Source organism: Typopeltis vanoorti, chromosome 21 (assembly GCF_054136105.1).
Source record: "Typopeltis vanoorti isolate ZY-2024b chromosome 21, IOZ_Tvanoo_1.0, whole genome shotgun sequence".
Classification (NCBI taxonomy): Eukaryota; Metazoa; Arthropoda; class Arachnida; order Uropygi; family Thelyphonidae; genus Typopeltis; species Typopeltis vanoorti.
In genome coordinates, this window is record NC_143569.1 from 55947159 (window position 1) to 55972566 (window position 25408).

General features: G+C 38.2%; 1 protein-coding gene across 1 annotated transcript in view; it reads right to left on the reverse strand.

The window, feature by feature from the left end:
• Window positions 1-25408, reverse strand: part of LOC150094868 (target of Myb1 membrane trafficking protein) — a 295463-nt gene that overhangs the window by 239036 nt on the left and 31019 nt on the right. The window contains exons 2-3 of the mRNA XM_090410996.1: window positions 25196-25280; window positions 857-941 (exon numbers count right to left, since the gene is read on the reverse strand). Coding sequence (XP_090267122.1) covers window positions 857-941; window positions 25196-25280 — 170 coding nt within the window. The remainder of the gene's footprint in view (window positions 1-856; window positions 942-25195; window positions 25281-25408) is intronic.

The window sequence follows — 25408 nt, forward strand, 5'->3', positions numbered from 1 at the left end:
ATTTTTATGGAAGAACAATGAGTAATAAGAAAGGTTACCATTTCTCTCAAAACTGTTTGAAGTTTTATACCATCAAGTACATCATCATGTGAATGAGGTTTTAATCAAATGACTCTGATAAAAGGGAAGTTAAGGTCATCTACAAATCTCTCTACTCTGAATTCATTTTTTTTTCCTTAAGTGTTACACGGTGATCAGCATTCATTTTTGAAATTATGGATTCTACAACCGTGTTAAAATAACTCTTTTATTATCCCGACGTTTTGATCTTCATATCAAGATCATCATCTGGAGCATACATAAAATACAAGACAAGCATTACATTTCAAACCGCATGTACTGCTGTAATAACATTTGTTGTAATCTTATCTATATGTAAATACTCTGAATGATTTTACTGATTATACACATGAATGGCCCTCTCTACAAGACATATGAAACTTTTATGTAAATGAACAGCAAGGGTTGGTGGCACACATTTTAAACTTACACTTAAAGGAAAGAATGCTTATATAATTATGTATAATGTGTAGCAAGAATTCAATAATGTATTACTTAATTTTGTCATCATAATATTTAGTTTTTTAAAACATCACTTATAACAATATTTTTATAAAGTTTTTAAAATGATACCTTGGACAAGTAATAGTTTTTGTAGCTAGTATATTTAAGTTGCATTTCTGGAGCCCTTCATTCATATATATATATATATATATATGAATGAATGAAAAAAAAATAATAAATAAAATATATATATATATAATGCTGAAAAATTACATCAATAAATAAACAACAAACAAGCCTGTTATATTTCTAAATTAGTGCTGAAACGTTTTTTTTTTAAAGAAATACTTACAGTTAATGTATACATCACAACAGTATAATTCTTTCCAACATTCTGTTGTAGCCGCTTTCTTATTGCTTTAACAGCATCTTTAGGTCTACAGAAAGACAGTACATTCACTTTGAAATCAAAATATGAAATCTGGTGGTAATTAATATTTAATATATTTACTTGTAAGGCCAAAGCACTGATAACTAAGCAGAAAAGCACTCTGACTGAAATACATATTTCTGAAAAACAGGAAGATCAGCACTTCCAACATTTCTGGAAATCTTTGTTTCCATCTTTCATTTGTAGTTCATGTGAGGAATGGGAGATAAGACAACATAGAGGCCAGCATAATCAGTCTTCCTAGAGTGATAAATGTACAATATTTGTAAACCTTTTGCAGGTGAGACTTAGGTAAAATACTATTTAAGAAACATATGCATATCTGTTTATTTCCAGATGATTATTTAAAAAAAAAAAAAAAAAACTGAAATTATCAATAACCCTTGCCTTCCTTTTGTTATGACCACATTCAGAGAAAGGGTTTATATACAGTCAACATCATCAAATTCAATAAGTATCCTCGAGAGGTGTATGGAATACTATGACAGTACTATATGAAAATATAGTAAAGATTAGTATAGATTTAATAGAAAGTATAGATTTAATAATTTGGTCATCTAAAGTATTTATAACTATATCAATCAATCTAGTTCTTGGTTTTCCTTTGGGTCTCTTTTCTGCCACAGCAGATGATATCAAATACATCATTTTTGCTAAACTTGACTCTCCCATTCTGTTTAAGTGACCACCTAAGATTACCTCTGCTTACTTACAATCTTCAATGATAACAATGTCAAGTTCATTCCTAATATATTGACACACACACACACAACAAATAATTGTTCGGACACTTTAGCAATTTACAATTGATACCAGCAGGAGACGCCTAATATCGGGTATGACCACGTTTGGTTTTGATCACCTGCACCCTTCGAGGGAGGCTTTCCACCAATGTGCAGCAGACATCAGGTGAAAATTGTCTCCATTCCTCCACCACTCTAATTCATCTTGCAGGTCAGGTGAAAATTGTCTCCATTCCTCCACCACTCTAATTCATCTTGCAGGTATTCGATGGAGTTTGGGATCCAGACTCTGTGCATGCCAGGGCAGTTGTTTAACAAAGATCTCTTCATACCATTCAATAACAGCTGCAGCTTTGTGGCATGGGACATTGCCATCTTGATAGCAACATGAATCCATTCCATAAAAACTCCACAGTGTTGGCAACACCTGATTATCTAGAATATCAAGGTACTAAGGTGACTTTGTGGAACAATGGACTATGACCAGTGGTCCCACTCCAAACCAGATGAATGCACCCTGTACCATTACTCCTCCACCACCAAACTTTATTGTGGGAACAACAATCTGTGGTAATAAGTATTCACCAGGCTAGGCTGCCTCAATACCCTGTCATCAGACTGGAAACAGGTGAACCTTGATTCATCACTCCAGAGTACTGTTTTCCACTGGTCAATTGTCCAGTTCACATACTCTTTCCACCAGGCCAGATGAGCTGCCTTGTTCGTTGTTATGTCAGCTTGTGTGCTGCTGCTGCTCTTCAATGGAAACCCAGTAAATGGAGATACAGTATTAGTGCTCACAATGGTGTTACAGGTGCTCTGGAACTCATCATAGATGGTCTGTGCCAATTGTAGCCAGTTTTTGTGTGCCACCCATTTTAACACCCTTCTGTCCCTGTGAGTCATTTTCAGTGGCTGCCCGGGGTGTTTTCCTGCACTAGTGATGCCAGAAAGTCTCAATTTGTTGATCACCGCCAACCATTGATTTTGGATGCTCCAGCTGAGCGGCAATGGCACATAACAATGTGACGACTCACAATGACACCTCTCTCAAAGTCAATGAGTTCACGTTGTGTTGCCATACCACCTGTATTCAACTTAAATAATGAAATACTATCTGTACACCGGTTTTTATGTTATTAACAAACCTGGAATGTTCCATAACTTCATATAACAGGGGTGTCCAGACAATTATTGGCAGATAGTGTGTATGTGTATATATATATTTATTTCTAACCCAGCTCTCACATCCATAAGTTAAAATTGGTTTGAACACTATCTTGTATACAGCTACTTTAATGTTTTGACTAATTTCTCTCTTATTCCATATAAATTTATTCAACTTATGCACCACCATACCAGTTTTATTTATTCTGTCTATTTCCTTAATGCTGTACACACTACAAAAAGCTGAGAAATTGGACATTAGTTCAGAGAGCCATGTGGATGTCTCTCCCCAACCCCCAGTTATCTAGCTTTGACCCTTAAGTGACCCGTGTAGACAATCAATACTTTAAACTGTGAAAACTAGTAACAGAACCTAAATTAACTAGAACAACATAATGACTTACCATCCTGAAGGTACTGGAGAGGTGACTAACCACTGAGCAAGCCAAAAAAAACACAGGAATGATGTGGTTACTACCCATGTTTTTACAGGCGTGAGTGTTTTTGCAATTGTGTGAGGGACTGTTAAATGGTAGATCAATTTCTATTAGATACTCAAAATTTTTATGTCAGAATGCCTATTATATCAAACATTCTCCTTTTAGAGATATTCTGAAAAATAAAATATTCACAAAAACACATTTTATTCTATTAATTTTGTAAAACAGTGTATTCTCGAGACAGCCAAGATGGAAACTAAGACCAATTTGCAACGTGAGTACTAAATTGTTAACCAGGTTATTTAATGAAATATAAAATATCTGATATAATACAGAGAAAGAATTTCCTAGTACCAATCTATAAGAATGACTCAATTAAATGATTGAGTCATACAATGAATTTTTTTAAATAACTAGAAGTCAGCAGCAGACACAATACTTAATGTCAAGTAATTGAAAGAAAACTTGAGACAAAGAAGAATGGATTTACATATGATTTTTACTGACTTGGAACATCTACAGCTCAGTTATTATCAATGATGCCCTCTGTTATCAAATATTATTGTTATGGTACTCCATGAAGTCAAAAGACTCATCACTGGAGAATCACTCTATCCATTAACATAATATCTATCATACATATCATTAAACCTATTCACTGTTTTACACTCACAACATCCTCTGGCAATATATTCCACCCATCCACCACTATCCAAGTAAAGAACCTAGTCCACACACCCTTACCAACCACACTCTTAGACGACTCCAAGTGTGACCCCTTGTTTTCCCCTACCCCCCCCCATGCATTGAAAAATTCTTTTGTGCCAATCTTATAGAATCCCTTTAGTAACTTAAAGTTTCTATCATACCCCTCTCCACTGCCTGTCAGCTAAACTCTGCAACCCCCACACACTCAATCTATCCTCATATGAAACATTCCACAGACCTGTCACCAGTTTGGTCACCCATCTCTGAATCCTCTCCAACACTTCTGATCCCCAAGAAACATAGGTGACCAAATCTGTGCACAGTAGTCAACATGTGGCCAAATCATAGCCTTATAAAGAGGTATAATAACCTTCCTATCTTTACTTGTTAATGTGTTCTTCGGGATCCAAGTAATCCTCTGAGCTGTTTTGCCAACTCTTGCAATATGTCCTCTGAATTTCAAATCTCTATCCACCATCACTCCAAGATGCTTCATCAATTTAAACTAGTACCATCAATATGATATGAAGGATGTAATCTTTTCATCCCAAAGTGCATTACCTTACAATTTTACAACACTGAATTGACAACCATTGTCCTTTGCCCACACTGCACATTTATTTAAATCATCCTGTAAGATATCTACATCACCTTTATTAAGTACTGCCCTCTCTAGTTTTGCATCATCAGCAAACAACTGAATATCTACCTTCAAATCTTCCACTGTATATCATTAATGTACAAATTAAATAGTGGTCCTAGTACAAACCCCTGGGCATTCCACTGCTCACCCTCATTCACCTTGAGTTCACTCCACCATACACTACCCTCTAGTGTCTATCTATCAGCCACTCCCCTATCCATGCTATCAGTCCATATCCATTCCCATCTGCTTTGTAATCCAACTTATGAAATAGTTTTCCCATAGGGTATACTGTTGAATATCTTTGCAAAGTCCAGCAGCATCATGATGTAACTATTTCCTTTATCCAATTCTGCTGCTACCCTTTTTAATAAGCTTGCTCCACCTTTGCAAGGAGTTGCCTTGGTGTTGTACCACCTTACCCCAGTCCTGAAGATACTTTCAGGCACAAACTTTGTTTGCTCACACTTGGATAAAGGATTAAATTAAATTTATTATACTCTAACCAAGTGAAAAATAAACTTTCAACATCTTTCTCTAAATCCAGAGTAATTTATTAAAAAGGGTGGCACACCATTTGGCAACTCCTATAGGTGGAGATGACCTGCTAATGCTTCTGCTTGGTATCTCCACTTGGGCCTGGCTCCCACTGAAGAGACCTTATTCGCCAAGACGTGAAAGACAGCTCCAGTTCGAAGAAGAAAGCACCTGTGCCTACCAGTCCAAAAGAGGATCCAGTTCCCGCGGCCCGAAGAGAGAGCTTCATGCTCATTTTCTGCAGAAGTACCTCAGTGTTGGTAAGATCTTTTTTCTTATTATTGGCTCTTTTACCCATTCCTTCTGGTATCTCTTCGCTTGTTGTGAGGGACACCGGGCATTCCCCGACTTCGCCCTCCTTTACTTCCCCCCTGCTACAGCCAGTAGTTAGGTCTTCCCCCAACAATGCCTTTATTCTTACCCAGAACTAGAACACTTGGCATCGAAGTCAAGCGGCTCCCAGATGAGCGGACGTTAGTGAAAGCTCCGATTGATACAGTAGGGGCAGAAAACATATACGGTTTCACACCGTACTCAAAAGAAAGATTCCAAATTGTAGTAAAAAATGACCAAACAAGAAGCAAATTATTAGAGGGTTTCCCCTGTGCGGGACAAACGATCACACCTTATTTAATAGGGAGTTTACAGAAAACCTTAAGAATAACTAGATTTCCCTTGGAATACCTGGAGAATGAAGACAACGTCAAGAAATTTTTTAGCCAATGGGGCGATATTATTAGTATCAAAGCATTTGAACATCCAGATTACAAAGGCTGGAAAACAGGCGACGTTGAAATACAAATGGATATGAAAAAGGAAGTTCCCAACTTCATTTTAGTGGGCCAAACAAGGGTCATGGTTAACTACCCGGGTGTTAAAAGATTGTGTTTCCGATGTAACTCTGAGGGTCACCTAGGGGCAGAATGCCCAAAACTACAGTGCAGAAATTGCAAATCAACAGAGCACAAAATAGTAAACTGCACAGAAGCTTGTCTTAAATGTGGGGACTTGACCCATAAAGTGGACACGTGCTCACACAGAACAGTCTCAGAAGCAACTGGAGGGACCATAACACCGATCAGGGCTATACCCCTCGGTAAACCTGAGGTATCATCAGGGAGCGATTTTCCAGAGCTCCGGCAACAGACCGAAAAAGAAACACTAGCAGAAAACACAACCTCCATGAAACCCGTAACGGGTAAGACACCCAGGGCAACTCGCCACATCAAGGAAATAACAGCCAACTTCGAAACCCGCAGCAAAGAGGAAGAAGTCATAACAACCAGTGCCCCAATAAAGCGCACAAGAGAGGCAGAAACAGAAGAGAAAAAAAAGGCTAAACAAAGCAGCCTACTCTCGTCAGAAGATGAAATGGACAACATCCAAACTACAAGCCAACGCGAAGGCACCCAGCCCCTTGAGGAGGCGGTAACAAAGACAGGAAACCTATCCCCAGTAGCAGACCAACCTGCAGAACCCCATTCACATATCTACAGCACGGACATTTATAGCATCACAGAAATGGAATTTCAAAACGACCTCGTTATGGATATTCCAAACAGCTCCGATAATGAATCACAGGTGGAACATGTAGAGCAACAAACAGACAACACCCCCCCTTCCTCCAAATACCAACATGGATTTTAAAATTGCCACTTTAAACACCAACGGTTTACGCAACCCCTTCGCACAAAGCACTGTCTGGAAGCTAATGTTAAGGTACAAAATTAATATCCTCCTGATTCAAGAAACCCATTTTTATAAGCATTGGGACGTGGAGAACTTCTCGAGAAGCTACCCAGTTACCAGCTACTGGTGCTTTGGGGATGCTCACTCGCGAGGGGTTCTTCAACGTCCAGAAGGACGCCATGGGACGTCTAATAACGGTAGACTGGAAGTACGGTGGCCGTACCATCCAGCTTGTTGCAGTATACGCCCCGAACAGCCCATACCACAGAAGCGGTTTCTTCTCTGCCCTTGAAAACTACCTCCTGGGAGCAGAACACCTAATAGTAGCCGGGGACTGGAATTGTGTGGAAGACACACGTTTGGACAAAGTAGGCGGGAACGCAAACTCCGGAACCGCCGCTCTAAAAAGATGCTGTGTAAATTTTGATCTCGTCGATGTCTGGAGGAGGAATAACCCATCGAAGGTAGAAACAACGTGGTGCCGTGGCCAGATATTGACGAGACTAGATAGGGTGTACGTGTCCCAAAACTTGGAACAGTATGTTCAAAGGACACGTCACACCACAGCACACAACATGTCAACAGACCACAAATTGGTCATTTTAAAAATTACACTCCCAGAGGTTATGGAAACAGCCAGAGGTCCTTGGAGGCTTCCTCCTACCTTTCCCAGTCTTTTTAGCAACCAGCTACAGAAACTCTGTGATGAATGGACAAACATCAACTGGGACTGGGAAAACTGGCTGCACTTCAAGTGGCAGGCTAAGGAACTGTTTCAAAAATGTGGGCGCGAAAGGGTCTACCAACAACGTAAACGGCTGAGGGATCTCTACAGGGAACTCGGCTGGTACCGGTCAAGCGAACGGAGCGGAGTTCCCTACGGACATCTTATCAGACAGGTAGAAATAGAGCTGCAGCAAGAGCGGCAGAGTAGAGTCGATGACCTCGACTTTTGCACGAGACTCTATCTCAGAAATTTGGAAACACCCTCCGCCGCATTCTACAATCAACAACGGGTGGCAGCAAACGATGAAAGAACGATTTACCAGATCGAGGAGAAAGGCCAGATTCTAAATTCCACCCATGAAATACTCCGTCACTTTCACCAGCAGTATCTCGGCATCTTCGCTGACCAGCAGGGCACGGATGACTTCAGTGAGTGGGACGTCAAACGTTTTCCCGAGCATCTTAGCGCCCTGCATGACAGGCCGATAACTGCAGCTGAAATAAAAGCCATGTGCAAAACGATGAAGACAAAAAGGACCACAGGGCCAGACGGACTCGGGATAGAATTCTATAGATCTATCTGGGACCTTGTACTGCCAGCACTAGTAAAGATCTTTAACGAATTCCTCACTTCGGGAAACATCCCCGAGGAATTCGCTAAGAGCTATACAATCTTTATCCCCAAAAAAGACCGAGATCGGACTTTGTCAAATAACTGGCGTCCCATCTCCTTAACTAACCTAGACTATAAACTTTTCGCAAAAATTATCTGTACACGCATTAAGGGCAGAATAGAAAACATAATAACAAGTTCACAGGTCTATGGAATCCCAGGTAGATCTATGGAATTTAATCTCTTCCTGCTAAGAGACCTAATCAGACTGGCCAAGGAAAAAAAATAACCCCTGGCACTTCTCTCCACCGACCTGGAAAAAGCGTTCGACAGCGGCAGCCACACGTACTTACAGGACACCCTAAAAAAAGTGGGCATAGGCCCGAGACTTCGGCGTACAATTAAACATATGTACGCGGAGGCCTCGACACAACTGTCTATTAATGGGTTTCTGACAGAACCAATCCGTATAAAGAGAGGGGTTAGGCAAGGCTGCCCACTAAGCCCCCTTCTCTTTTCCCTAGCATTAGAACCCCTCATCAAAAGAATAGAGAACACCCCTGCAATTAATGGTATTCCACTGCCCCAAGTTTCCAGACAGTGCAAAATAGTAGCATATGCAGATGATGTAGTGGCCACACTCAGAGACTCTGAGTCTATCTGCATCTATCTTGACATACTGCAAAACTTCAGCATAGTCAGTGGTCTCCGAGTTAATGCACAAAAAACCAAAATCAAAAATTTTGGAAATTTCCATAACACCGGACTTCCCTACGGTTTAGCGCTGCATATGCAGCCGCTAACAATACTAGGAGTTCCCTTTTCTGAGTCGCTAGCTTTACCAGTTAAAAAATTACAGGAAATAAGTACGGAAAAGATAAGTCTATTCAAACCGACCTTTTTCTCCTTTTATGGCAGAGCCACAGTGATAAAAACAATCATTACCCCAATGCTGATGCACACAGTCAATATCACAGGCATCACACTGCTACAAGAAAACCAATTAGCCAAAAAACTCATAGATTTCTTCTGGAATGAAAAAAAACATGAGGTTAAAAAACAATACCTGCAACTAAAACATGAAGAAGGGGGGTACGCTCTGCCTGATCTCAAAAGCTTGCTTTATGCAAATACATTCAAAACCGTACGGAAGGCCTTAAACTCAAACCATATTTCAGGCCTCCTAATTAGATATTTTATAGGACTTTTCCTCCCCCTCTTTGGAACCACGGACTATGCTGGACCCCGTGCAAGGGTTGTGCCCAAGTGGTACCGCACACTAGTAAAATCACTCACAGTACTTAGAGACAGGGGAACAGAAATCCTCACACACAAACCGAAAGCAGTATACTGGGATTTCTTCCAACTCTCCAGGCGTGATACACCAAACCTCGGGACAAACAATGAAATTCTCTTTAAAAACATCAAGAATAGCTGGGGACAGCCTTTTCATCGGGATCTAGCCTGGCAAATAGCTTATGGGCGGCTCCCGGTGAAACAGGTTAAATCTAGGTACGTACCCAGTCCGTGTGATCCCTTTTGTGATGTCTGCCGGGGCGTGGAAACGGTGGAGCATTTCTTTTATCTTTGCCCACCAGCCCAACGCGTCTGGCAAAGACTGAGCACAGCACTGGGAATCCCGATGCTATCACTAGAAGAGGTCATATACCTGCAATTCCCGCCACCAGTCAACAAGACCCAAAAATTCGCCATTTTTTTAATTAACGTCTTAAAGTATCACATCTGGAAGGTACGGAAAAAATCCCAGGTATGGGACTCAAATTTAATGTACGCAGGAATAAGGAAAGGTTTCTTTTTTTACCTTCCTAAATTTCTTGCGCAAGAGAGACATCTACTAGGCGACTTTAAATTTGTGAACAAATACTGCAAACCACCGAAAATATGCTTTCTTATATAGGGACGCATCAAGCCCTGTATATTTCTTTAGTATCTCCAAAACTCCACCTAACTCTCCTTAGGAAAAGTAACAACCACTCTGTTCTTCCTCGCCACAAAGCTTTCGCTGGCACGGTTTCCTTTACTCCAAATAAGGGGGGGTAGATCTGAGAACCCGGGCTGCGAAGGCTTACTGCGAGACGGTGCTGCTCCTTGTGAGCGGCATCTCCCGGGCCAGTCTTCTACCCCATTCTAAGTCCCAGTGGTACCAGGTTTGCAAGTTCCTTATTTTGTTTCCTTTCAGTTCAACTGACTGGACCTTAAGTCCTTTGATTTTTATGTAATTTAAAAAAAAAAAAAAAAAAAGTTCTAACTGAAATTATTGTTTTCAAAACAGGTCAATGGATCTCCTTCATAGATAACTGACGAAATTATTAAGGATAAATTTATAAGTGAACTATTAGTCAAAATTTTTATGGTTAAATTTTCTTTTTTTTTTAACAGATAAATTGAGAATATGTGTCACAGACCAATTAGCCATATAAGGCTAAACAGGTTGACTGAGGACTCTTTTACCTCCTACTGTCCTACTCTATCTTTCATTATTCTCCTCTCTTACTGTTCGCTGACCCTCAGCATGCTTTATTCTCCAAAGGCCGATGATGAGAGACATGAACTCCCATTCGACCTCAATAAAGGTCGAAACTAGTCTGGGTAGTGGCCCTTCCCTTAATGCATAATATTAGACATATCCGCAAGGAGATGTGTTTTGCATTATGGAAGATACTGAGATAGGAGTGATGTCAGCTTGCTCTACCTTTGCAACGAGTTGCCTGGTGTTGTACCACCTTACCCCCAGTCCTGAAGATACTTTCAGGTGCAAACTTTGTTTGCTCACACTTGGATAAAGGATTAAACTAAATTTATTATACTCTAACCAAGTGAAAAATAAACTTTCAGTACAATCACATGATTTGGGGAAAAGAGAGGAACTGAAAACATTTCTTAGTGAAGAAATAGAAAGACAGCAGAGACCAATAGTGAAGGAACAGGACCTTCTGTTTAAAATGATATCTGATTTAACAATATCCAAGAATCCTACAGATAATGAATCTTCCTCTTGTAAATCAAATGGTATTGACAGGAATAAAACATTTCAAAGGAGATATGTTCCAAAATGTTTTAGATGCAATAAACCAGGTCATTTTGCTAAAGACTGTTATGTTAGGGATAAATTGTATTTTCAACATGAAAAATCTGAGAATATAGAAATTTTTAAAATAATTATTATTCAATTATCATATTGGCAAGAAAAAAAATGTCAAACCATTCATTAGACATGGGTAAAGCTAAAGACAGCTCAACCCTGAAAGAGAGTTTGATGTTGCATTAGCTCCTTATCAGTAATGATAAGGATTATCTCTAATAGAGATAATCCTTTGACAGTTATACAAGGATTTATTGAATGTGCCTTGTGAAATCTTACTTGACACAGGTGCACATATTTCACTCATTTCTTATAGTTTGTTTAACAAAATTAAAACTTTAATTCCAAATGACATTTCAGTTTTAAGTTATCCAATTAAGCTAAAGGGCATATTTGAATTAGAAATTTCACCTGATAAGCAAATAAGTGCTTTAATTTTAATTCCTTGTTTTCCTTTGAAAATTTATCATCCATTAATAGTTCTTCCTGAATCTTCTAATCCAAATGTACAAGTAATATTTGGAACTGATTTTCTGAAATGTCATGCTTTTGCATGTAATTTAGTTGATGGTACAGTGTTTTTATATGGACTAGAATACTGTTTGGACAGGACATCAGGTGACAAAGGAAAATTAAAGCAGTCTCCTGAAGTTTTTACACACACTGATGATAATGATCAAGTGTTTAATATTGAGACTCTAAAGAAAGATGAGAAGGAAAGCATTCAGGAAATAAAGAGAACCTAGTGCAGAATTCAACAAAATTAGCAAACACTAGTGAAGAATGGAATCGAATTCTGAAATTCTTTAAATCTGCCTTGAATTTTTCTCTGGTGTTTTCACAGAGGATATTGTTTCAGTATCTTGCAATAATGCAGTAGAACACTAGGTGCAGATTTGTACTCAATCTCCTATTTACATTAGGCAATATCAGACTCCACTGAAATATATGGAGCGTTTTCAGAAACTACTGCAGGAATATGAAAGGGCAAGAATAATTGAGAAGTCAAATTCCCATTCATCTTAATTGAAAAACCAAATGGAAGACTAGGGTTTGTCTTAGACCTGAGAGCCATCGATAAGGTTACAAAGCCTATTGATTTTCCTCTGTGTAAGTTTGAAGAATTATTGATCTGTTTGGAAAAAGCACAATATTTTACAAAATTGGATTTAAATTCTGGCTACTTTCAGAGCCCTTTAAAGAAAGAAGATGGCAGAAATATCAACTATCTAGATTACCACAAGGTGCATAAAATTCTGCCATGTCATTCCAGTCTTCAATGAATTCTGTGTTATCAGATATGAGGGTGGTCTGAAAAGTTCTTGGCCTTGACCATAGATGGCAACACTATTGGCAAGATTTTTTTTTTCTAAGTTGGTACATCTGTCATAAGCAACCATGTGAAACTGCAAGTCATTCTATCAAGTAGTTTGTTTTATACAGCTGTCTGAAGCAAAAGTGTTGTCTGTATCCCTTGAAATGGATGAAATTGAGTATCGTGCAGTTATAAAATTCTTTGTAAAAGAAGGTTTAATGCCAAAAGAAATTCATTTGAAGTTCATAAAATATGAATTTTTATTAGAACCACTACATGGAAGGGATAATGGTGTTGGAATAAATGTATTAGTCTTAAGGGAGATTATGTTGAAAAATAAAAATAATTTTGAAATTATAAATTCGGTTTTTCATTGTTAGGCCAAGAACTTTTCAGACCACCCTCGTATGTTGGGAAATGGAGTCATCTGTTTTCAGAATGATCTTCTAATTTATTAAAAGGATATAGATAACCACTGTAAAATGCTGTGGAATGTTTTAAATGATTAGATGAACCAAATCTATCTTTAAAGTGCTCTAAATGCCAATTTTTCTTAAAAGAAGTTGAGTATTTAGGTCATAAAATCAGCAACAAAGGAATTATGCCAACTCAGTCTAATGTAGAAGATATATTATCAGCCAAACCTCCAAAAACAGTTAGGCAAGTTCGTAGTTGGCATGTTAAATTTCTATAGAAAATTTATTCCTAAGTGTTCACAGCTATTGAGTCCCATAATATACGTGAAAAAGAAAGGTGTTAGATTCAATTGGGGTAAAGCTCAACAAGAAGCATTTGATAACCTAAAACTGGCATTAACTAAAGCTCCAGTTTTCATTTATCCTAAATTTGGTGAAATATTTTATCTTTCTACTGATGCTACAAATGACAGCGTTGCTGCTGTATTAGAACAGAAAGAAGGAGAAGATTTTAAGCCAGTAGTTTTTATTAGTAGGAAATTATCAGGTCAAATTGAACTATTCAACCTTAGAAAAGGAAGCACTAGCAATAACCTTTCCCTTGAGAAAATTTAGATACTTTTAGGACAACCTATTAAAATAAGATCTGATCATCAGCCTCATTCCTAAGTGCCATGAAGAATAAAAATCAGTGTATAATTAGGTGGGCACTGGAACTGCAGGAATATAATCAGCGTATTAGGCATTGGATATGAGGCGGGAGCGAGCAAAAGAGTTAATAGTATTGGTAAAATGATTTGAGAGAGGACAAAGAACGTGTCAGAATGTATATCAGGAGGCTGCTTGGAAGGATAAAAGAGAATAGTGTGACAGGAAGGGTAGTCAGTGTGTTGCCTAGGTATGACTGTGGTGAAATGAGGCAGAGAGCAAGGATTATGAATGATATGCTGGCTGAAATGTGTGAGGAGATGGGAGAATAGTTTGTTAACGTGTGGAATGAGTTTGAGGGACGAAGTGAGCTGTATGGGAGCGATGGACTGCATTTGAGTGGTTATGGTGTGAGTCGCTTGGAGAGACTGCAGCTGTAAGGTAGAGAAGTGAATAGAGAGAATGAATCAGATCGAGAGGGGGAGTGATGTAAAAGAGCAGGAGAGTAAGACAGGAGAGATTGAAGAAGTGGATATGAATGAGGAAGCGAGTGGCATGAATATAGAAAATGAGAGAATGGGTGTGCAAGAGGAGCAGGGAAATGGGGAGGCTCGGGGTGGACAGGGGTACACAGCATGAGAAAGGTGGATGCTCCAAGAGGAGGTGAGCATGTGTAGGCAGGAATGGAATGGGATGACCAGGGATCAAGAGGAAACAGTTGGAATAGAAAAGGGTTTTAAAATGAAGAAGCAGAAAGGGAAATGGCCCCAGTTGAGCATGGAGAGATCACATCGCGTGAGTGGTATCAGCGGAACCAGCTGTAGATCCAGAAATGAGCTGTTGTGTTTGTATACCAATGCTAGAAGTATAAGAAACAAGGCAGATGAAATGGTTGCAGTAATTGCGTCTGTTCACCCAAAGATTGTCGAAATAAGTGAGACATGGTTGGAAGAGGATGACATCCTGACAGGAATAGAGATGGAAGAGTATGATGTGTTTCATGAGGATAGAAGGGGTAAAAAGGGAGGGGGGAGAGTGCTATTGATGATAGAGAAAGAGTTATATCCATACAAAGTAGAATTGCAACACAGAAATAGTGCCAGTGGTTTTGAGGCAGTATGGTGTGAGATAGAGGTGAATGGAATCAAATACTTGGTGGGATGTTGTTATAGACCAGGTAATGTGGATGGTGGTGATAGTGAAATGTATAGTCAAATTAGCCAAGCAAATAAGAAAAGGGTGATCATTATGGACGATTTTAATGATGGACATATAGACTGGAATGATGAGATAGCAACTGGAAGTAAAGAAAATGAGTTTCTTGAGTTTCTGAGGGACAACTACCTTAGACAGTATGTTAACAGAGGTCACACAAGGATTAAGGGTCTTGGATTTGGTCATCTCATCAGAAGATGTAATTATAAATGAGGTGTCAAATCATCCACCCATTGGTGAGAGTGACCATGAGGTGATTACCTGGGTGGTTGCCAGCAAAGTGAGGAACCCTGTGAGAAAAGGGTATATATGTGGAGCTACAAGGGGGATGATTATGAAGACCTCAGGAGACAGCTTGCAGGTGTAGCGTGGAACGAGGAGTTAGCTGGAAAAGAGATCAATGCAGCTTGGGGAATTTTCAAAAACTATCTAGTAGATGCAATGTCTAAATGTATTCCAAGGGGGAGAAGGTTAAATAAGGTAGGTGTGAGATGGATGAATAAAGAGATTAAGCATGCGATACAGAAAAAAAGGGCATTGTGGAGGCAGCATAAGAGAAGTGGAAATAATCAATTTCATGAGGTCTACAAAGACCAGGCAAGGAGGGTGACTTGGTTGGTGAGAGTAGCTAAAGAGAGGTATGAACAGCAGTTAGCTAATGAAGCCAAAAAGAATCCTAGGGAGTTCTTCGATATGTAGCCAGCAAAAGAAAGAATGATTATGGAAGGATGACATTGACTGGAGAAAATGGTATAAAGACAGCAGTTGCAGAATGTGTGGTGGAGATACTTAATGAGCAGTTCATAAAGATCTTTCAATCTTATGAATGAGACTTCACAGAGAGATTGAAAGCAGTTGATGATGGGGAGGAGAGACTGACTGTAAGTGAGCAAGAGGTGTTTGGGGAGTTGAGTAAACTAGATGTAAATAAGGCTGTGGGACTTGATAATATATCACCGCGTATTCTGAAGGAATGTGCTAGGGAGTTGACACCTGCCTTGACATATTTTTTTAATACAAGTCTCGCACTTGGTCAAGTTTCTAAGGAGTGGAAGGAAGGCAAGATTGTGACACTTCATAAAGGAGGTGATCGAACTCAAGCATCAAACTATAGGCCTATCTGTGTGTCAGGTGTTGTGGTTAAGTTGTTGGAGAAGCTTGTAAGAACTAGGATCCAGAGTTGGGTTGACAACAATGGTATTATCTTTGATGGACAGCATGGATTTGCTAAAGGGAGGTCATGTTTTAGTAATCTACTTACTTATTACAATAAAGTGACTGCTTCCTTGGACAGAGGAGAAGGATACACAGTAATATACTTGGATTTCGCAAAAGCTTTTGATAGAGTACCTCATGATAAGTTGACAGTCAAACTAGAGCAGATATGGTTGGATATTAGATTAGTGCATTGAATTGGAGACTGGCTATCTGATAGGTATCAACAAGTTGTGTATGGGGGTGCAATATACAGGAAAAGGAAAGTCACTAGTGGAGTGCCTCAGGGGTATGTTTTAGGGCCATTACTGTTTAACTTGTATATTAATGATATTGGTGAAGATTTGGATGGAGATATTCAGTTGTTTGCAGATGATGCAAAGTTGGGACCAACCATAAAGAGTAGTGAAGATGTTGTAGCCTTGCAAGAAGACATGAATAAATTGAGTGATTGGGCACGGAAATCGGGATGTGAGTTCAATGTTGCAAAATGTAAGGTTTTAAAATTTGGAAAACAAAGATGAGAAGCAGAATTTATGCTTGGTGAGAATATATTGTTGGAGGTAGAAGAAATAAGAGATCTGGGGGTGATAGTGGATAAGGATCTAAAATTTATGGGACACATTACCAAAATTGTGAAGACAACAGAAAGGCTTCTGGGAATGATGCGGAGGACACTGACGTGTAGGAGTAGGGAGATTCTTATTCCGTTGTATAAGGCTTTGATAAGGCCACACATGGACCATTGTGCCTAGATTTGGTCACCAGGTTTTCAGAATTGGAAAGGGTCCAAAGGCGACTGACTAAGGTAGTTTCTCACCTCTGGAATGTCGAGTATGAGGAAAGATTGAGAAGATGTAATTTGCAGAGTCTGGTGGACAGGAGGATTAGGGGAGATATGACAGAGACCTACAAGTTGGTAAGGGGTTGTTATAGGATCAATGCTGGAGAAGTTCTACATAAAATAGTGGGAGATAGGGGAGAGAACCAGAGGTCATCCCTGGAAACTGTATAAAGAGGGTGTGAGAGGCAAGTTTTTTTTCATGCAGAGTTGTGAAAGATTGGAATGCCTTGCCTGAGAGTGTGGTGTCTGCAAGGAGTTTGAGTGTGTTTAAGACACGGTATGATGAGATGCGTGTGTGATAAAAGGACCTCCCAGATGAGTCTTTGACTCCATGAGGTCTTAGGGTAGTAATAATAATAATAATATTGATATGGCTTATATTCCAGGAAAAAGAAATATAGTAGCTGATTACTTATCTAGATCTCTAGGATCTGATGATGATAAATCATCTAGTGATAACCATTTGAATCAAGATGAAGAGAAATCTAAAATTCATGTTATTCATAAGATGAATAAAGAACCAAGTTCACAGAAAACCAGACAGTATATTAATCGTTTAGAAAGTATAAGTCATTTGCACCAGGAGATTTAGTATTGTTAGATGATAAATCTAGTATAAAAAGGCTAGGGAAATTAGGAAAGAAAGCATCGAGTCCACTTAGAATTTTAGACCAATTTTCTCCTGTGAATTTTAGGATTCTAGATGTCAGAAATCCTAGTAAAATTATAAGTATAACACTCTAATAGATTAAAAAAGGTACATTTTAGGGAGTAGAAATGTAATTATGTTAGGAGACAATATGAATAAAATACTGAAAGATGAGGGTTGTTTTCCTGATACTAATTGTGCATCTCTCATTCACAATCAGACGGTACGAAAGGAAATAGTTTCAAACCTCATATTTCAAATACACAGGAAAGGAGAAAATTAAATTCTGGTAAAACAAAACCTAATAATGCAAGAAATTCTAGAAACCCCAGGTTACATAATTCAGATGTAACCTGGGGTTTTACATAATGTTGTACATTACATAATGTACAACATAAGAGTGATGATAATCAAAAAGACTAACATGGATGAAATAATAGCAGAATATCATATACTAATTCAGGCAATTATCCCTTAGTAACTGTATAAATTCCATTTCCATTTTGCCATGCCTTTTTCTCCTTCCAATCTATATTGCCATGGTTGAAATCTCCCATGATAATTACTTGGCTTGCATTCATTGTGCCAATCTTTGCTGATGCATGTCATCCTAATATCTAGGTTCAAATTTTACCAATGATGCGAAAAATCTTTATAAAGGCTTTCAGCTGAAGATGATTTAACCAGTCTCTTAAAACGGGTGACAGGGATCTTCTCCCACAAAACAGGCAAATCAGTCAGAAAAACACACACAATTAACAATCATAACACAGTGGCCACATAACCTAACTGTGCTGTTTTAATTGCAAATGATGTTTAGAAAGTCCATGACAGGATATCTAAAGAAATAATTTAGCAGATATTGCTGGCTAGAAAAGAATCCATCAAGGAAGCGTTAAAAAATTTGAGGGCTGTGTTTGGAGAAATTGATACATTTTCTGTGATAGCAAATCTATATTAGTGATGCACACTCATCCCCTACTTTTTTCCAATGATCACAGGTCATGTTTGCTTATGTACTATAACAGGGTGACGAATGTACTGGACAAGGTAAATGTATATACAGTGGTATACTTAGATTTTGCAAAGGCTTTTGATAGATTGCCATACCACAAGTTGGTCACTAAACTGAAGCAGATGGGATTGGATGATAAGCTAGTGAGTTGGATAGGAGAATGGCTATCAGATAGGTATCAGCAAGTTGTGTATGGGAGGGAGGGGAAACACTATCTCAAAGGAGATAAGTCACTAGTGGCGAGTTTTGGGACCATTTTTATTTAATTTGTATATTAATGATATTGGAATAGGTGATATACTGTAAAAATAATCATAATTTAAAATTCTGAATATTTTTACGTATTGTTTATGTTAAAATGTTTATTAGTTTTGTTTTCATAACACGCATTGTCTGCACTTACGATGTGCCCGTTATTGAAATTGTTTTGTCAAAAATGATATGCAAAGTAGTTAAAAATGTATGTACTTACTGGATTTGATATTTGTGTTACTTACAAGAATTTTATTGCGATTTAAAATTATCAAAAGTTGTGTTTTATGAAGACATTCTCTTGTCGCTAACGGAGACAACGTGTCAGCCATTATACAGTACTTAGTTTCTCGCTTGCCACAGAATGCGCATGCTCGCCGAGAAGTTTGATGTGTGATTGATAGCTGACAAGGAAAGCTTTCGGTATCTGAGTAACGAGAGAGTAAACGAGGAGAGCGTTCGGAAGGAATTGAAAACACAGGCCAGGCAGATATTTAGATTCAGAGGAACTTGAGTTTTTTTTGTGACAGTCGGAAGAAAATTATTAGTATATTCCGAAAAGGGAATCGTAGAACTGTAAGTTTTTTTTTTATTGGAAGAGTTAAGACTGTCAATAAGCATTTAGTGAATAAAAGAAAAATTTGCTATTTACGTTCTAAAGGAATGTTCGAGAAAACTCTGATTAGGAAGTTTCATCTGTATTAAGGACGCCGAATCTAACTATTATTTCTACTGAAGAAAAGAGACAGAATTAAGTGAGGAAGATTTTATGTGTACTACATGAGTGATGAAAAAGGATCCTGTAAAAATGAAGAATAGAATCATATATCTTCTGAAAAGGGCCTTGACAGAGAAAGAAACTGACTATGAACATTTTGTGATTGTGCAAACAGTGTTTAGTCTAGTCTTAAGTGTAAGTTTAATTTTAAAAGGCCTTGGATCCAATTAATTTGTAGTTAGTTATGCAATATTTGTTTGAACTGTATATATATATATTGTTTTATTAAATGTGTTTATTTTGGTCTTGAGTCAGTGATTATTTGAATTCTGAAAGAAAGAGTTAAGATCATTGCACCAATTGGAGTGAACCCTTGTGCATATATAGGTACACTCGAAAATAAAAAAATAATTGTTAGAAACAGAGATCATCTCTATGGTAGGATTAATATTATGATAATATCTATGAATATCTTTCATATGAAAATCCACCAATTATTAACAATGGTGTAGTCGACAGGATTTCAGAGGATTTTTATTTATTTTTAAAAATTTTTAAAAATTATGGGAGGGGGGGAAACACTATCTCAAACGAGATAAGTCACTAGGGGCGTGTTTTGGGATCATTTTTATTTAATTTGTATATTAATGATATTGGAATAGATGATATACAACTGTTTGATTTGTAATTGGTGATATACAACTTGCAGATGATGATTTTGCAGCTGATGCAAAACTGAGAGTGATAAGGAATCAAGCACATATGGCCTTACAAGGAGGACTTGAACAGATTGCATGAGTGTGCAACAGTATGGAACTATCAATTCAATGCTGCACAGTGTAAGGTCGCGAAATTTGGTAGAGAACAATGTGATGCAAAGTATGCACTTGGTAGGGAAATTTTGGAAGAAACTGAGGAGATAAGACACACTGGAGTAGTGGTGGACAAGGATCTGAAGTTCAGAGGTCACATATAGGGTTTTTTGGGAGAGTGGAAGTAAAGTATTATGGGAGGAATTATTTGAACCTGGGTTTTTTCAAATTTGATTAAGGCATAATATAAGTCATGCTCATCTTCAGGTTTAATGGAATGAAAACAGCATTAAATAACACACAAATGATAAATGGAAGATGTTAGACTAAAAGCCTGAAGCCCTGAGAGGGGGTATCCTCTATGGGTGCCTTAACTGTTGGGTGAGATATCTAAGAATTACTCTTTCCCAAATCTCGGAAAGTTTCACATAACTATTTATTTAGATTTTGATGTTGTTTTTTCTCCTTCCTCAATCAAAAAAAACCCTTTCAACTTTATATTTAAGGTGGTGAAGCATAGTACACTGGTTTCCATAAATTATGGAACAAAGAAAAAATTCCATTAACTTGGGGGGGGGGGAGATACAATACAAAAATGATGCATGTTAAGTAAAAAGCGATGCTGAGCCTGGTTATAATATACAAAATGAGTGGTGCTGTGAGCAGTATATGCAAATGAGCCATGTCATAAAAGCAAATGTTTTGGAGTGGTTTCAAATTTTGTGATAACAAAATTCTTGGGTGTGCTACAAGACATCATTTAACGAAGAATTCGAGTGGCACGCTATCACAAGACGAGAGGTCTGCCAAAGTCAGGAATAGGTAGCCAGATGAATGAATGCGGTCATTCAGTGGTTTACAGACTGTGGAACCAATTCCAACAGTCATAAACAGCATCCCAGAAATAGTGAAGGAAGGCCATGGGCTACAACTGCAGTGGGTGACCAATATCTCCAATTATCTGATGGCAAAAACAGGAATTCTAGTTGATCTGACCTGGCATCTGCTTCCACTGTGTGCATGTTTCATGAAGGTGATCTGTATGCTAGATGAGCAGAAGTCTGCATGCCCCCCCCCTTATCCCCACACCACAGGAGAGAATGCTTGAAATGGGCCAGCTCCATGTCAACTGGTCACAAAGTCAATGGGATTGGTATTGTTTACATGAGTCCCAATTTGCTTCCCAAAGCAATATCAGGCATGCTCCACCAGGAATAAATTATCATCCCTCTATTATCCGTGAAAGGCACACTTATGGTAGAGATATCCATCTCATTAGGTGGATCACTTATTTATATGTGCTTCCCAGCAGAATCATGAATACTATAACTTATAGAGACAAGGTCCTGGACCCATGTGTTCATCCATTTGTGAGTGCAATACGGAAAACATATTTCTTTTATTCTTTTGGTGAAAAGAATAAAATGCAGCTGTCTAGTGTCCTGAATAAGCATTAAAAAGGTTTATATTAAAATATTCAAGTCACAACATTAATTCTACTCAGGCAGAGAACATGGAACGTTGGCAATAAAAAAATTAAGTTGTTTGTGAATACAAGTCAGGATAAAGTCTAAGGAATTGTATAAAATTGTATAAAGTGTTTAAATATAATCTGTATTAAGTGTGGGCCTGATAATAGAAATCCATGTAAGCTGGCAAAATCCATTTTGTAAAAACCAGCCTCTTGCACAGGCATAGTAAAGCCTGTGAGTCAGGGTTCAAGGGTCACTTTTACCGTCCTGCATTATGAAAGTACTGGAAAGGGAAACCTAAGCGTCTTCCAGGAATAGGAGGCAGACACACGTGCGAAAGAAATAATAGAGGGAGCTAATGAGATTGACGTGGACACACGTGACCGAGTTGGCGCGTATCGCAAATATCGAGATTTAACAAGAGGAGAAAATTGAACAAAAAGGCCTTGCATGAAGATTCGAGCTCTCTTATCTTTTTTCTTCCTGGATTCCTGATCTCTCGGAGTGGTCCTGCTCGTCGTAGGAGGGAAGTTCCTGGCCAGTCGTGGAAGGCACTTAGTTCGTCCGTCGTAGCGTTTGTATTGGGCCAAGCTATGTCCGTGTTCTAGGATAGCTGTGATGTTGTCGCACGACAGAGGAACTAAATTGAGCCGTCCATTCAAGGCGACGTTACCGTGCCACCTCCCATGTTTCCCTCGGAGATTCTATTCGCACAGATCTATGGAAGATATCCTCCAAAGCGATTACATTTGAAGGCCTTGATAATTAGACAATGCGGGAACAAGTTTTAAGAGTTCAAGGACAGAAATGGTAATGTAGACTTTTGAAATACTAATTCCAGTTGTAAGAAGAGAGTGTATTTCCTGTGTGAACGTTTAAATTGGACTGAACTTAGAGAACTGTAAGAGTGGCCTACAACTAGATACGTGTCCGAGACAGAGTTAAGAATTGTTTGCCCAAGAGGCCGAATAGATACAAGATTATGTTAAACTAAAAGTGTAATTGTGCTGATGTGTTCACTGATAGCCACGTGTATCCGAATGGCTTAATGATAATCTATGAATTGTACTTTATGATTGTATTTAAGGTTATTAAGATTTAGTATGTGTGATAAGTACAAGTTAATTAGAGCTTTTGATCTGAGTTGAGTGCAACCATATTATCCTGTTTTGAAATGTATTATAGTGTATCACCTTAAAGCTAATTAAATTGTTTCATTCATGTACTTGCCTGATCTGCCTATATTATATGAATACAAAACTACCGCTCATAAAATTAACATCGAACCAAGCGGGATAAACTCATGAATACTAATGCAATAAGTAAGACGCGACTGTAAGAAGGAAAAGGACAAGCGAAGGGGAGATAAATTTTTGCTTGATCAAATAATCATTAATTCTCACCCTGAACAAGAATCCTTTCTACCTAGGTATTAGCTGGAGCAGCATAAATATAAATGTGTTAATACTTATAGGGTGAACTTCTTCAGATTGTTTGTTTAGGACATAGAGATGCCAATAGGACTGCAAAGCACTGAAGGAGAGAATATTTGACTGTAGAGTTTAAATTATAAGGGATAAATGTGTATAAATAAGGTACAGTGTTAGACGAGTTTTGAATTTAAGAAAGATGGAATATTGGATTAGTTAAGAAAAGGTAGATAAAGGGTAAATAACTAATTAAGTAAAGAAAAAGCAAACAAGATAAGAAAAGGGCAATAACATAAATGACGGAGTCGAGAGGATAGTAAAGACAAAGGATAAGAAAAAGTCACAACATAAATGGCAAAGCTGGTAGGATAAAGAAAGATATAAAACAATAGAAGTTAATCTAAATGATTAGAGTACAAACGTATTATAACAAATAAGTAGAGAAAGTAAATAATATAAGAAAAGTAATAACACTAGTCAATGTCTAGTCCAGAAAGCCAATCCAGGGCCTCAACCGTCATCTCGCCAATGTCTTGGAGATTACCATGAAATTAGCGCTTTGGGCAGTCATTCACAATATGAATGATCTATTGGGGAACAGTCACAATAAGGGTGGTTTGACAGTTTCCATTTGTGTAGTAAGTAGCCACATATGCACTGGTTAGTTCTGATCCTGTTGACAGATGACCAAATCTTCCTAGGAAGAGCAAAACCAGACTGCAGAGTACAGGTATCTTCAACCAGGAAGTCATTTGTTGGGAGAATGTTGGAACGGTGTTCTCTCGACGTGCGAGATGTTGATGATAAGGCTGCTGAAGAGAGTTCGTCCATGGACCAGAAAGGGGTTTCTTGATTTTAGGTGAAGATTTTAGGCAGTGCAGGGGCAAGAGCAGGTTTCTCATTACTTTATTAAATTCTTTAATCAAGGCTTGTCTTCTCCTTATATTTGGTGGAGCAATGTTGGATAGGACAGGCAGCCAGGATAGAGGGGATGCTTTTCAGTGTCCCACTAATTGTGCACATAGACAAGTTTTGCTGGATATCTATGTCGTTAGTGTGTGCACTTCTTTCCCAGGCAAAGGGAAGGCATTTATCCAAGATGATAATGCCTCCTTGATGGTATCTCCATCTCGTTGTGGTCAGGGGCATGCCAGTAGTGTCCGGCGCCTGTGTGCAAAACTTTAGTTGGCGCCCCTATCCCCTCCTCCAATAAAAAAATCACTTTAAAAAAAACGTTTTTTTTTTTTTTTAAGTATTTCCTCCTCTTTGGAGCCTTTACTATCCTGGCACTTGTGCATTGCACATATGGCTGGCACGCCCCTGGTTGTGGTGAGGAACTTGCATGTACCAATGACCCTTTTAAAGCAACTGTGACAGAATGCCTTACTGCTTCCATAAAAGAAAAATACTTGATGAATGAGCATCAACTAAATTGTGAGTTGCAAACTAAGATGTATATCAGATGCTACATTCATTGTGTTGTATGATGATGATGAAAGAAGTGAACTACTGATGAAGCTGAGAAACACAGCAAATATCAATCATACTCCCTTAATATAAGACCTTTTCAATATAATGAAATAACTTCTCTGGCATTTTTAGCACAAATATTTCACAATGATGAAGACTTGTAAATGGGGATGTCTTGGTTATGGCAATCTGATGCAAAAATAATCTGATGTGAGAAAAGTTTATTCAAATAAGCAGTGATTATACTGACGAAATATAAATTATAAGTACGTGAAAATAATAATAATAATAATAAAAACTTGTTGGCAAGATTTTTTCTTCAGCCTTTGGCTTTGTACATAATTATTCACTGGACTGAATCTTATTCTAAATTAATACTTTAAATTAGAAAAATACTTACCCATCATCAGTTTCATTTATAATATCACAAATTTCCATATTGAGAGCCCAGTTTTCAGATGCCAAAGAAGCATCCGTTGCTTGTTCTGAAAAAAAGGGGAGAGAGAGAGAGAGAAAAAAAATATTTTCATAATTTAGCACTACTTAAGTTTAAATAAAAGATACTGCAATGGATAATTTAACTCAGTGTTATGAAAATTGAAATTTATAAAGA